This window comes from Hermetia illucens, chromosome 4 (assembly GCF_905115235.1).
Source record: "Hermetia illucens chromosome 4, iHerIll2.2.curated.20191125, whole genome shotgun sequence".
Classification (NCBI taxonomy): Eukaryota; Metazoa; Arthropoda; class Insecta; order Diptera; family Stratiomyidae; genus Hermetia; species Hermetia illucens.
Window position 1 is genome coordinate 79033675 of NC_051852.1, and position 13419 is coordinate 79047093.

General features: G+C 38.7%; 1 protein-coding gene across 4 annotated transcripts in view; it reads left to right on the forward strand.

Moving 5' to 3' along the window:
• Positions 1 to 13419, forward strand: part of LOC119654306 (nephrin) — a 356601-nt gene that overhangs the window by 258417 nt on the left and 84765 nt on the right. Inside the window, exons 17-18 of one of the 4 annotated variants that reach the window (XM_038059625.1) lie at positions 667 to 855; positions 1084 to 1227. In XM_038059625.1, the coding sequence (XP_037915553.1) occupies positions 667 to 855; positions 1084 to 1227 (333 nt within the window). The remainder of the gene's footprint in view (positions 1 to 666; positions 856 to 1083; positions 1228 to 13419) is intronic. The other 3 variants (XM_038059621.1, XM_038059622.1, XM_038059624.1) reach the window with 3 other exon arrangements.

The following is a 13419-nucleotide window of genomic DNA, read 5'->3' on the forward strand; positions in this document are numbered from 1 at the left end:
ATCGGATCAGATATGAGTTTAGTTTACGAATTTACCTTTCAATGCAGCTAATTGATTTTGATAGAAATGGCTTCGAATTGGAAGTTGAATGATCCTTTTTTCCAAAAGGATGCCTCTAGCAAAAAACCAAATCCTTCAGGAAGTGTAAACATTGTAAATTTTGATCATTCGATTCTGACATTTCTTCAGGTCGGTTCTCTTCTGATTTTTATTCATTGCATGAACAGTGGGTGATTAAATGGTCGCTCCATCTGTTATTCGTAAAACCCTCCAAGCTATTAGCGAAGTCTTAATTCAATTCACTACCATACATTAGATTCACTCCTCCCTACAATAGAAAGTAGGTCATGGCTTCAATCCGTACAACCATGTTAAATCACTTATGATTTGCGTACCTTCCTATGAACCAATTCGAAGCTGCATCTATTACCGAGTATCCTTGCCGTATCGTAACCAATTTAAAATCCCTACATAAACCGATTTTGCCACTTTTCAATAACTCCAACCTGTTCACATTGCATGCACACATTCAATGAAAAAATAACGTTGGTTGGATTGAAATTTTCGAAATCATAAAAACGTCCCCATTGTCATCGTGTTTTCATAAATACGTCACCGTACGGATGCGTGCTCCATTGTTGTCTATTAATTTCTGGATGTGAAAAGAAGCTCCACCGCCTTCACAGCCGGCATCGTCCCTAGGTGGTCCGCCAACGACATCTGCAACTCCAATTGGTGGCACATCGGGAATGCTGCTTTTAGTGGGGGTGGCATCCGGCACAACGATTGTCCTTTTAAACGTTCTATTGATTGGATGCTGCCTACACAGACGCAATCAGAATCGAATTAAACGAGGTAATAGGGATAGAAAGGACATACTTTAGTGTGTGTACGATGCGAATGTGGCTTTCGGTTTCATTTTATTTGGTCAATATTTCGATTGCATCCTGCGAGCCCCCCTTTTCATTTTAAGCTGATTCTCCATTATTAGTGTTTTCTGACTTCCATTTTTTACTTTTTTAATTTTTTTCTCGGTTTCGTTTGCTATTGATTACGTGTGGTTGTGACGAAACACTTGTAAAGGATCTGAACCGTCGCCAGCTGAACTTTTGGAAAAGTCCGAAATGCCAAATTTGGTCATAATTGGAATTGCATTGGCTGCTTTAGGTCTTTTATTGGTGAACGCAGCGTTAGTTGCATGGTTTGTGATAAAGAAGCGTAACAAAGGTTTGTTCTCATTCTTTTTATAATTATTATTTGAAATGTTTACTTTTATTATAATTTAGTCATATTTAAATGTCGGTAGAAGTTTCTCTTAAAAATATTCCTAATTCTGAAGATTAATCTTTCCTGAGTGGAGAATGTACACCTAAGCTCACATATATGTAAGTAACCGAAATGTGTTTGTCTATATTTTATTACTCTACAGTTGGTAAGTGTATAAAAGTACGATCGATTTGAAGATAATTCCGTTATTTTGCGCGATACCAGTACTAAACTTTTGGTTTCGAGTCACTGTCACAATTCATTTTTGATTTTCCCAATTTTACATGGAACAGGCTATGGCGAGATTTCTCTGAATAACAAAGCAACAAAAACTTCCAGTGAACTTTTCTCCAAAACACATTTCAAACACGGGCCAGATTTTCCAAGGATTCAGTAGAACGAAACATTAAACTTGAAGAGATACCTTTTGACACTTGATGCGTGAAAACAAATAATCAAAACTCCCAAATTTAGGGGGAGGGGGAGGGGGACGTTACTTTATGTAAAAAAGGCACAACTTTGTGCATTTTTTTTAACTATACACACATGACACAGTTAAAATCAATTCATTGAAACCAATAGTACATGGCATTTGAAGAAAAAGATTCAAATATTTTCAGAATATTCTTGAATGGTTTTCCATTCAGAAAATCAAATAAAAAAATGCAACAAAATTAAAAATGTTACGTTAATGCTGGAATTTCCACCAAACTTTCCATCATGATTTCCATAACGACTTATATTATTGTAAAGGGGTTTCGCAGTATATTTTTGATAATATTATAATATATTGTGATTAACTTTATTTGACCAGGTATCCCAAAGGGGGGTATTTTGAGGCCTAGATACCATATGCATGGACTACCATATTTTTTCAGATTTTTGATAGTTTCTGATAATGGGTCTTCGAAGTAATTAACCCCTTTCGGACCTCTGCACTCCTCCCCTTTGCGACGAATGTAAAAAGTAGTATCTGCTTCGAAAAGTACAAATCGAGGCCTTTCATCTGATGCTCAACATAACTATATTCAGTGAAAATAATTGTCGCATCCCTCTTCTTACGTACATTGGGTTCCCCCTTAAATTCAACGTGTAGCAATGCAATTCATCGCTTTTCTAGCGGTTCACAGTTCGCAACTTTCTATACAATTTTGTGTGAATTGGGGTAATCGTTTCTGAAAAAATTGCATGTGACAGGCAGACGGCCCGTGAACTTAATACAGGCCTGGAATACAGGTCAAAAACATGCCGCCGCTAAACCAGACAATCCCTAAAATGTAACGGATATACGGGAGAATGCTATTAGATATTAAGCGCCCCAAATAGTTACAATTTGATAATATATTCAGCAATTTTTGGGAAAAACATATATAATTGTAAATCAAATTCTCATTGTCGCCAAATTAAACGCTCTTATCCTTATAATAAGTACTAATGCATATTACAATAAATGCCGGCAGTATTCTCACCTAGGATTATTATGAAAAATATACATTCCCATCTTCTAATTTGCATACATAGGTACAATATGACCATGTTACTACCTGCCAGTAATACCTGCACATATACTTAAAATAATAGAATCACTTGCTCTCCTTACATTAAACGGAACAGACTCCTCCGCGATTATGTTGCTGCTCGCGGTGCTGCACAATTTTCTACTCACAATTATCACCCTAATTTGACTCAGGTACCCTTTCACAGCTGAAGCAACTGATGTCCAACATCCAGCCTACACTGCAAATGCCTCTGCTACCAGTGAAATTTAAACGGTGACCTTTTGCTGGGATGCCTTAGCATTTCCTTTGTTCGCACCGGAGCGATCCACTGCAAAACCGTTCAAAGTTGTGAAATCCTCTCAGTGTAAATAGAGCAAATATGTAAATATGTATGGTTGTTCAGTGTTTTTAGGTCGTCTGTTATTCAATCTAGGCCATTGGATTTTCTGTGTGCTACAAAATCCTATCCCTAAACGTCATCTCGTATTTGATATGACAAATGGTGTCATCTTAGGGGCTTCAATTACCATAGATAGTGGGCTTTAGTGGCTCCACATAAGATTAGTGAAGTGTGCAATGCTGAAAACGCTTTAGGACATCATCAAAGGCGCAGCAACCGGTATCTGGTCTAAGCCTGCCTTAGTAAGGTCCTCAAGTCATCCAGGTTTTGCGCGCGAAGTTTGCTAATTTGATATGTTAGAGCACTTCACTCAAGACTGCCACCAGTGAGATTTGAACCGCGACCTTCCCTACGACAGCCTTGTGCTCTAACCACTCAACTACCCGGACACACCTATTTAGCCGAATTTTATCCACAACATGACGGTCATGGTTACTCGATCTAAATGAACGCAGCTTGTATGTTTCGGGGCGATATCGTTAGCATAGGCCAGTAGTTGAGAAGATTTAAAGAGGATGGTGGATCAATTTTTTTCAGAGCCAGGTTAAAAAGGGAGCACGAGCTTAAATCCAATTCGATATTGTTGGAATACCTAATGGGCATGCCACCAGATAAGAATGCCCTACCACGATCAGCAAGAGATATTCTTACCTAATTTTATGTAGGATGTGCTTTCGCCTCAATTTGTTACCTATTCAGAATTAACTACTTGAACTCTCATGACGCTGAAGATATCTTCAATTGTTCGGCAGCTCTTATATTACTTACCATCTAGGTGACTATTTGTCTGACCTGGCTGGCTGAAACGAACTGCTAATACTAAAATGAATGTACACAAACCCATTAATTTGAAGTACGACAATTACAATATCAGCTTACTGCTCTAACCACCAACCATCCGGGCACTATGAATTATTCTGCAGCAATACATCTGCAGGATGATGTAGGGTTTCACTAGAGAATACATATCCGAACCACACAAAAGAAACAATCAGACATCAAAACAATATGACAGAGCCACATGTTGTATGTATAAATGGATAAATGTAAAGCCCACCTGAGATCAGTTAAGCCCTAAAGGAAATTCATCCGTAAAATGCATATGTGTACATATGTCCAACTCATCATTCAAAAGCACCATGACCACACTATATATTCTATACTTGTTGGCTTCAAATCGTTTAGGACGAACAACAATGTCGGAAAACAAGCTAAATATTCGTACACAAACTAATTGAAAATGGCAAGGTCAGAGGCTGTTTCACATTGACGTCTTCCATTTCCCATTTTTGGCCCTCTCATGAGGAATCAAATTACGATTCTTGAGAAGGGATTCACCGAAATTCTTTTTTCCTTAACTTTGAACTGCTATAATTTTCTTGTTTCCAAGATAATTGTTTGGAGGAGAATCTACGTTGAAAGGGTAACGGTTATTTGAGAACTATCCTTAATGCTTATCATATATATTATAATAAAGTCCCAAAATGGAAAAATTTTATTTTCGATTTTTCTGTAAGATTAAAGACCTGAAAATTAAATCGCCCACACAATTTAGACATTTTGTTTAAAACCTAACCAAGTATAAATTTTCAAAGAAGGTACTGAAATTGTCAACGGTTAGAGGTTACAGCTCTAAAAGTTTCAACCCGTCCAGGGCACAGAGGAATTAGAGAGTTGCATTATTGACTATTCGCGATATTTGTTAAGCAGTTAATAATAACCATACTCTGCGAATGTACTTGTAAAATGTGTCAACGGCAACTGAATTTTGAAACAGAAGAGGACGAGAAAGGTAGATATGATAGGATTGAAGGTTTTGCCTTTACTGAGATGTTAATTTGCTTAAGTTGCGAAAATCGATGGCTACAGAAGATGCATTTTAAATAATTAAAAACTACGCTCAATTTAAAACACACACACCTCCCCCTTTAAAGCGCCTTCTAGCTTGATATCGTCCCGCTTTCCTCTTATTCTTGCGAATGGAATAATTTATTCTTATTTCTGCACGAAACTGCGATCGAAAGCATCAGGATTTTTCCAAAGTGAACATCGGAAAGAAGCTTAGGAATGAAAGATATTGAGCTCAGCTCAGATAGAGTGAATGCTCCGCTTTTTTCAAACTAGAAGAAGCCCCTTTTTGAGCAGCTGCAGCAACAATAACACCCTACAACTGTCTAATTTGAAAGTTTTATCGCCGGGAATCACAATTCAGGCAACAAGCATCGACGGTTGAACTGAACGAGTGAACGGAAGTTATAAGAAAGTTTCAAAGGAGCAAATAAACTAGGATCCTTTGCAAGTTTTTCCGTCTGATTTGTTGATCCATTTTTTTAAAATTCCCGTTTCCGTCACTCCTCCTGCTATATGTACTCTACTATCTGCACTTCCCTTACTAGGGTGTATCGACAGTTCAAGATACGAAACGATGGAAGAAGAATAGAACAGAACTTCCATCAGCATTGCCGTTTTCAATCAAGCATCGAATGAGATATTCGGAAGTGTTAAGTTATTCTGAAGTTTTTCATTGCATTCCAGCTTGTATGGTATTGTTACAATACATCCTCGCTACTCTCGCCACTGCTCCTTCGGATTTGGACAATTTGAAACGAAAAGTTCACTAAGTGAGTACAAAAGGGACTAGGTTATATTGTAATATTTTCCAATACATATTTATATACTTACATACAGAATGTCTTCTGTCCTTATGTAAATCAAATGGAATAGTCAAACTGAGATAAGATAGTGCAAGTTTTAAAAGAATGGAAGCTAAGAAGTCAGAAAAACGTTGAACGGAAGATCTACGATTTGAAAATTCAGTTTTCAAACAAAATCGATTGTAATACAGGGGATTATCCCCGATTATTACACATGATTCATTCTTTTTTATTGCTTCGTGCTCTAATCGCACAAAGGCTGAAGTGGAATATCGCGCAACTATTCATGCCGAGTTTAATGTTTTCTTCTTTTCTCAACCTTCACCATGAGTTGCTTTCTACTGATGCTAAAACACCCACAACCAAATCAAATCTTAATTTCACGCGTCGTGAAAATGTCTGCGCATTGTTCACACAAACTGCCATCCCAGTCAACAGAAAAACAAGTCGGGACACCGGAAGCTAGACGCTTCAGGTATGAAAGGTTTTGTGTATTTCTTTTATAAAGAGATTTGAGGGTGCATTTGTCCCATTAGCATGTAGCATATATTATGTGAAAATATTCACTTAAAAGTGATATTGACATTCATAGTCTTGAATTTGCAGAGGAGCGACAGTTTTGACCTAGTTTAACTTTGTTAGTAATGGTGCAATTTTCACCAAATTTGGCAGGATTATGCTGTATGTTGTAGTCATTGTGATTCTAGGGTGAACTTAAGGGGGGTTTTCCTGTCAATTACTAAAAATTATTGTATTGTACTATTATTAACTTTATTAGTGGCAGCCCTCTGATTTTTTTCAGATATTTCGGTTTAGTAGTTTCTGAGAATGGGTTTTTTTAAACTTTCAACCCCCGCACTCCCCACCTTTTCAACAAATGTCAAAACTAAGACCGGCTTCGAAAAGCACTAACTGAGACCTTTAATTTGATACCCCATATGACTATATTTGATGAAAAAAAAATTTACACCCCCCTTTTGGATGCATGGGGACTACAAACAGAAGGCAATATCTAACATTTTAGTTCGACAGATTACTACACCAGTTCCTTTGCCTTTAATTATATATGTATGTTTTACAATACACATGATGTGCAATGCGTTGTGTAGCTAATTCAGGGGAAAACATATTATATCGGACAGCGAAATCCTAAAGAGAATATTTCCCCGTACGCTAGGTCCTATTTTGTAGTTAGTTTATTTTATTATAAAATCGAACGGTTCAATGTTATTACATGGGGGCTTTCGATAAACATTTCAATCTATCAGGTTGAATCCTTTGTGAACTAGATTTTTATTTTATCCTCGTATAGTCAAATATGAGCTTGTCTGCAAAGTTAAGAACGATACATTAGGATTAGAAAACTACCTCGGGGAATTATATATGGCCATTATTTAACTAGTAAAGCCATTCATGAGTAAGGGAATCTAATTCCCATTACTCAGATATAAAAAAGACGTGAAATCAGTATCTTCAAACAGCTTTGAATACAAATTAGCAGTTAGTGTACCGTGAACCATTATTAAAGAAAGGGGCGTGAACCCATCTTCTTTTTGTAAAGGTCTGCACCTGATGCGTTTCGAGGATTTTGACAGGAAATCAGAAAAAGCCCAGTACTTGGGTAGATTTAAAGAGGATGGTGCCTCTCACATTTAACTCAGCGTCATGGATAAATTTTTCCAGGGCCAGGTTAAAAAGGGTGCACGAGGTTTTGACTGGAAATCAGGAAAGCGGACATGCAGATCAGACCTCTAAATTGATACTGGCAGCATGCTAAGACTTTATTGAGATCATGGTCAATTGTGTCGATTGTTTGTTTAAGCAGTATCTGGTGGTAATTCCATGGCAAGTGGTATAACCCTGCTACCGCTGCTCTATAAATGGGAATAGTACGACCTTGTCAATTTGCCAAAAATAATTCAAAGTTGCCAATTGAATGAATGGCCTGTATATTTGCGCTCCTAAATCCCACCAGATCCGATCCTCCATCTGTGTGAAGTTAGTTCAGATTGTGGCATGCGTAGCAGCAGAAACTGGATAACCATCTAACGACCACTGTTGTTTCTTAACGGTTATGGCAGGGTATGCTTCCTGAACGACACAAGTAGCTGTTGTATGATTCACAGACATGAGACCCTGATTTCTACCCAACGAAAGCATAACTATAGGATTGACCGCCTTTCGAAACTTGCCTCACATACTTCCCCTTTCGCTTTGCGTTCAACTGCAAAAAGAAACCGGCACAAAAATTCTTACTTTTTACTTCTCCCATTCGATGGTTGTTATTCTGGAATAAAATGATTCGGCTCCACATTTGATTCCATATCCATAAGGCCAAGCTACAACAACTGATAAACTAGAGGAAACGGAATGGAGAATTTTTGAAAACTTTCTATTTCTACTTAGGCTAGATTTGATTGCCTTCTATTGGTATTTTCAAAAGAAACACTGGTAAATAACCGCGAAGAAATCGAGGATAGCATGCGAAATTGGGTGATAGTTCAAAATCTGTAGGAAGAGGGGATCTACGCAGTTCCAAAACACTTGAAAAAATGCATAGAACTTGCTGGGCATTATGCGTTTTATATTTAAAATTTAAATTGAATTTTTAATTAAAAATTTAAACAGAAGTACCGTTGAAGTTTAAATAGCTTTAAGCCCTTTAAATAGCTTATTAAGGCCTCTCAATTTGGATATAATATATACTCCGCTTCTTGATGAGAATGGAAAAAAGAAGATGCCAACTAAAATTTAAAAATACTATGCCCTTCGAATGCATTTTGAATGCTTCTTCAAATGTACAAAAATGGTTATTTGCTGCATTTATCTCTTGAGTATTACATATTGGAGCCCCGTTATTTACCGAAAAGGACATTTGGGAACCAAATGGGGTCCTACAATTCCCGGCGTTGAAATATAACAAGCTCTAAAGATGGCACCTTTTTACTAAAAAACACGAGGCTACTGCGTTGAAAGCAGCCATTTAGTTTTTCTTTGTTGGAGCAAACACATTTTTTATCAAAACCAGACTGAGTGCTATAAGTGCCATATCGCCACTGATGTGTTGCCACAATATCTTTTCCGTAATTAAGAAGTACATGCAGTTTCTGTAATCTAAAATGCACCTCCACAGATTAAACCCACATTGATCTATGGCGGCGAAGTGTGAATAACCACAGCCATCATGAAAATAATACAGGAGAGCCAAAGGCAAATAATCGAACCAAAAGCATAGGTATAGCTTCCTCAACTGTGAATGTCTTGCCAATTTCGCAGAACATTTAACGTAGAGCTATGAAGTGGCGTTCCACAACTGGTGTTCTTTGTGATCGACTTATCAATGAACGTCTCAAATCGAAAATTTACCGCAATGTCGTCCGTCCTGTCGCTCTCTATGCTTCGGGGTGTTGGCCTACTGTAAAAGACAATGAACGGCGTCTTCCGGTAACGGCAACGAAGATGTTGCGTTGGACTAGTGGCGTGACACGTTTTGGTCACATCCTAAATGAGGATAACCGCAATCGTTAGGGGGTTGCATCGATCGTGGAAAAATTATGCAATTCGTGCTAAGGAGAAATCACTTGCCAACACTGGTCTGAACATCGAAGTCGTGAGGCAGTGAGCTCTGAATTCCATTTCCTGAAAAATTGCCCGTGAGTGCTCCCAGGGTTTTCAGGCTCCCGAAAAAACATTTATACTTCAAATTGTATTTGAAGACCATATAAGCTTTCGGTTTTTAGCTTTTATCTCAAATTATCAGCATCCTCCTCACAGAATATACATCTGCTCCCGGGCATCCTATGTTCTTGAGCCAGCGCTATTTCAATATTATTCTTAAGAATTTTTTTTTGCAGCTACTTGAGACGCAGGTTTTTTTTGAAAGTGATGATTCATCTGAGCCTTCCCCATTCCATGCCTCTTTGTGTATGTTCAGTGGGACATTACCCATTTAGAACTGATGCTGATTGGCATATACTATGTCTTTTTTACAGTATTATACATATAAGTGCATGATAAGTGTCCGAGCCTTCCACTTTGATGCTCAAAGGTGCCACCAATTCTATCGCTGAAACAAAGATAGCTTGTTACCCTAGATGGTGATTTCCGAACCTATCAACTCCGCCCAGACCAAGACTATGCCCTAGAGAAACGATGCATACGATTCAGAGGAGGCGAATCCGCTACTGAATCGGCAAAGGACTAAATAAAAAGGAGGATAGAATACCACATTCAAAAAGCGAATCGACTCCATTGTTTACTCGGCCAGACAATGAAACTTTCTTACCCAACATAATATATTATAATTCAATAGAAGTGTAAGCTAGTAAAGATCTGCCAACCTGACAGACTCGCGTTTTCACCAATACAATACTTAATTCTTTAGCTGCGACTGCATTTTTGCGAATCAACTGCTATTACTTTGTGTAAAACAAAACCTTATTAAAACTGGTTTCCTTTCTGTCGGGCTATCTGTCTGCCTGTATGTCTGTCTGTCACACGCATCTTTCTCAAAAACCGTTCTACCGTATGTATCAAATAAATGGTCTCGATTAGTACTTGCTCTCAACTTTGCCATTTAATGAACAAGGGGGAGGGCGAAGGCTGAAAAGTGATCATTCTTCCACGGACTCATTCTGAGAACCTACTCAACCCAAAAATCTGAAAAAAATCATCATCACCAACGGCGCAACAGCCGGTATCCGGTCTAGGCCAACTTAATAAAGAGCTCAAGGCATCCCGGTTTTGCGGCGAGGTCCACCAATTCGATATCCTTAAAAGTTGACTGGTATTCTGACCTACGCCATCTCAGATAGGGTCTGCCTCGTCTTCTTTTTTACCATAGATATTTCCCTTATAGACTTTCCGGGGTGGATCATCCTCATTCATACGGATTAAGTGACCCGCCCACCGTAACCTATTGAGCCGGATCTTATATACAACCTGACGGTCATTGCATCGCTTATAGATTCCGTCGTTATGTAGGCTACAGAATCGTCCATCCTCATGTAGGGAGCCAAAAATTCTTCGGAGGATTCTTCTCTCGAACGCGGCCAAGAGTTCGCAATTCTTCTTGCTAAGAACCCAAGCCTCCGAGGAATACATGAGGACTGGCAAGATCATTGCCTTTTATAGTAAGAGCTTTGACCCTATGGTGAGACGTTTCGAACGGAACAGCTTTTTTAATCTAAAATAGGTTCTGTTGGTTGCCAACAACCGTGCGCGGATTTCATCGTCGTAGCTGTTATCGATTGTGATTTTCGACCCTAGATAGGAGAAATTATCAACGGTCTCAAAGTTATAGTCTCCTATCTTTATTCTTCCCGTTTGATCAGTGTGATTTGATGTTGTTGGTAGGTTGAATATTGGCGTTGACATTGTCACCATACACTTTGTTTTGCCTTCATTGATGTGCAACCCAAGATCTCGCGCCTCCTGTTCGATCTGGATGAAGGCAGTTTGTACGTCTCAGGTCATTCTTCCCTTGATATCGATACCGTCAGCATAGGCAAGTAGTTGGGTGGACTTAGAAGCGGTTGTGCTCCTCCTATTTACCTTAACATCACCGATCACTTTTTGAGAAAAAGAAAAAGAGGACGCATGATAAGACATCCTCTTGTCTTATACCGTTGTTGATGGCGACTGGTCTTGAGAGTGATCCTGCTGCTTTTATCTGGCCTCGCACATTGGTCAGGGTCAGCCTAGAAATCATCAAGCTGTCATTAGATGGTGCCTAGGCTCCGACATACAATATACAAGAAACATACAAAATCATTCCTACCTGAAGCGACCCTCTTCTGGTTTCACGACTTCTTACAGCTGAAATCTGTCTGCAGAGCGGAATCCGTTAAACCGACGCTCCGATGTTTTTATCATCCGTAACTGGCATTGCGGCCACATATATTAAACATCCAACACAACCATTTGTCCACCCATTTCATTTGCATTCATATGAATCATAATCCCTTTGTGGCGAAGAATTCAATGCTGTTTATCTCAAACACTAATCCAATTTCGAAACTCATTCTCGAGTATTTCCATAAGCTTTTGTTGACAGTCATTATGGCAGTTTGTTGCACTCCCCCCAGAACAATGAACTCAGTGCTCAAGCAAGTCGGATGGGGCGAAAACGTAAAAGAAAACTTTTCCGTCGATTATTAGCGATTGCAATGAGATTCTGAGTTTTAGCTATTTACCAAGCACAAACTTTCATACCAATTAGTTTCTCATCTCTACTTCTGCCCCCCTTTGACATGGCACTGGTAATTGCAGTGCATATTGCATTTCCGTCCGACTTTGAACTGGAGGTTTAGATGAAACTTCGCAAGCAAGCAGGACTGCAATATGCGAGAAATCATCATATCAACTGATATTTGCAAGGATGTATTAATTCCAAGATATTGGTTGGAACGAGGGAAGGGATATATGAGAAAGATTGCAGAATACACTGGTCCGCATCAAATGATGGGTAATTTTCATAGAAAGGGGTACCCAGTATCAGGATTTTCAAACCAGAAAAGGTATGAGTTGTTGAGTTTGAAATGGAAACCATTTGCAGTTCTTGCAGGTTGTGAATAACCAACGAGAAGCCAAATTACTTGTTGGTATAGTAAAGTCTATTTTCATGGATATTATTCCGGTTTACCATTCACTTGACTCCAGCTTGCAGAGTCTTGTAGCCTTATACACTGGAAAACAAGGCATAATCCAGAGAAAAACTTGATCCTTTGCGATTTCCTACAGACTTTGCTGGCTGGCCATTCAGTAGATTTATGTAGATGAAGTATCCGATTAACAGCTTGCTAGCAATGTTGACGTGTTCATCTTTCGCCGCACAATCGAGTTATGTTGTAATGTTTTAAGCTAGCCATTTTCTGCACATCCCTGGTTTCCTTTTCAGTGGTCCTTCTCCCTAAAAGGAAGAAGAAACTTTCATTTCGGACACGTACACTCCAATAACTTTTCCAATCAGAAAGCGAAAATTCTCTCTGTAACTTTGTGGTCAATCACAGGATTTTACATTTGACTTGCTCCGAATTCAGTTTATAACATTCGAATAATGGTGGCAGATTCTCGCTGGAACTGTGGAGAAAAAGTAGTTAACTATGTATTAGATAAACGTAGTGAGCAGGAAGTGGCCAAATTTTACGATATTTGATTTCAAGTTGAATGCTTTTGTCAGTGCAATCAAAGTATACGTAAGCGAAAGTCTCGGGTGCGCGCGCCCCTCTCCTCGTAAAACAGAAGTTGAAATTAAACTTCCTCTTATTTCTGGTCGTGTTATGAAATGGTTTTATAATAAGTGAGCAAGACAGGAGATGGACAATTTAAATTCTACCAAGTCGTGGACGGAGGCGAGATTACAAGACATGGCTTCAGATTTATAGAAACACTTTATTCTATTTTTATATAAAAAAGATATAGGTAGACACGGGGCTAGCATGTTAACATTGAAAAGTCAGAAGGATCTACTTCCTTGAAATCCATTATACCCTCACAGTACTATTGGAAGCAGGCAGCATTGGATTGATGCACTACTGTAATGATATTCTTCCCATTTCATCATTCCCCGTCATGATTATCTAAATCTGAATTTTCAATC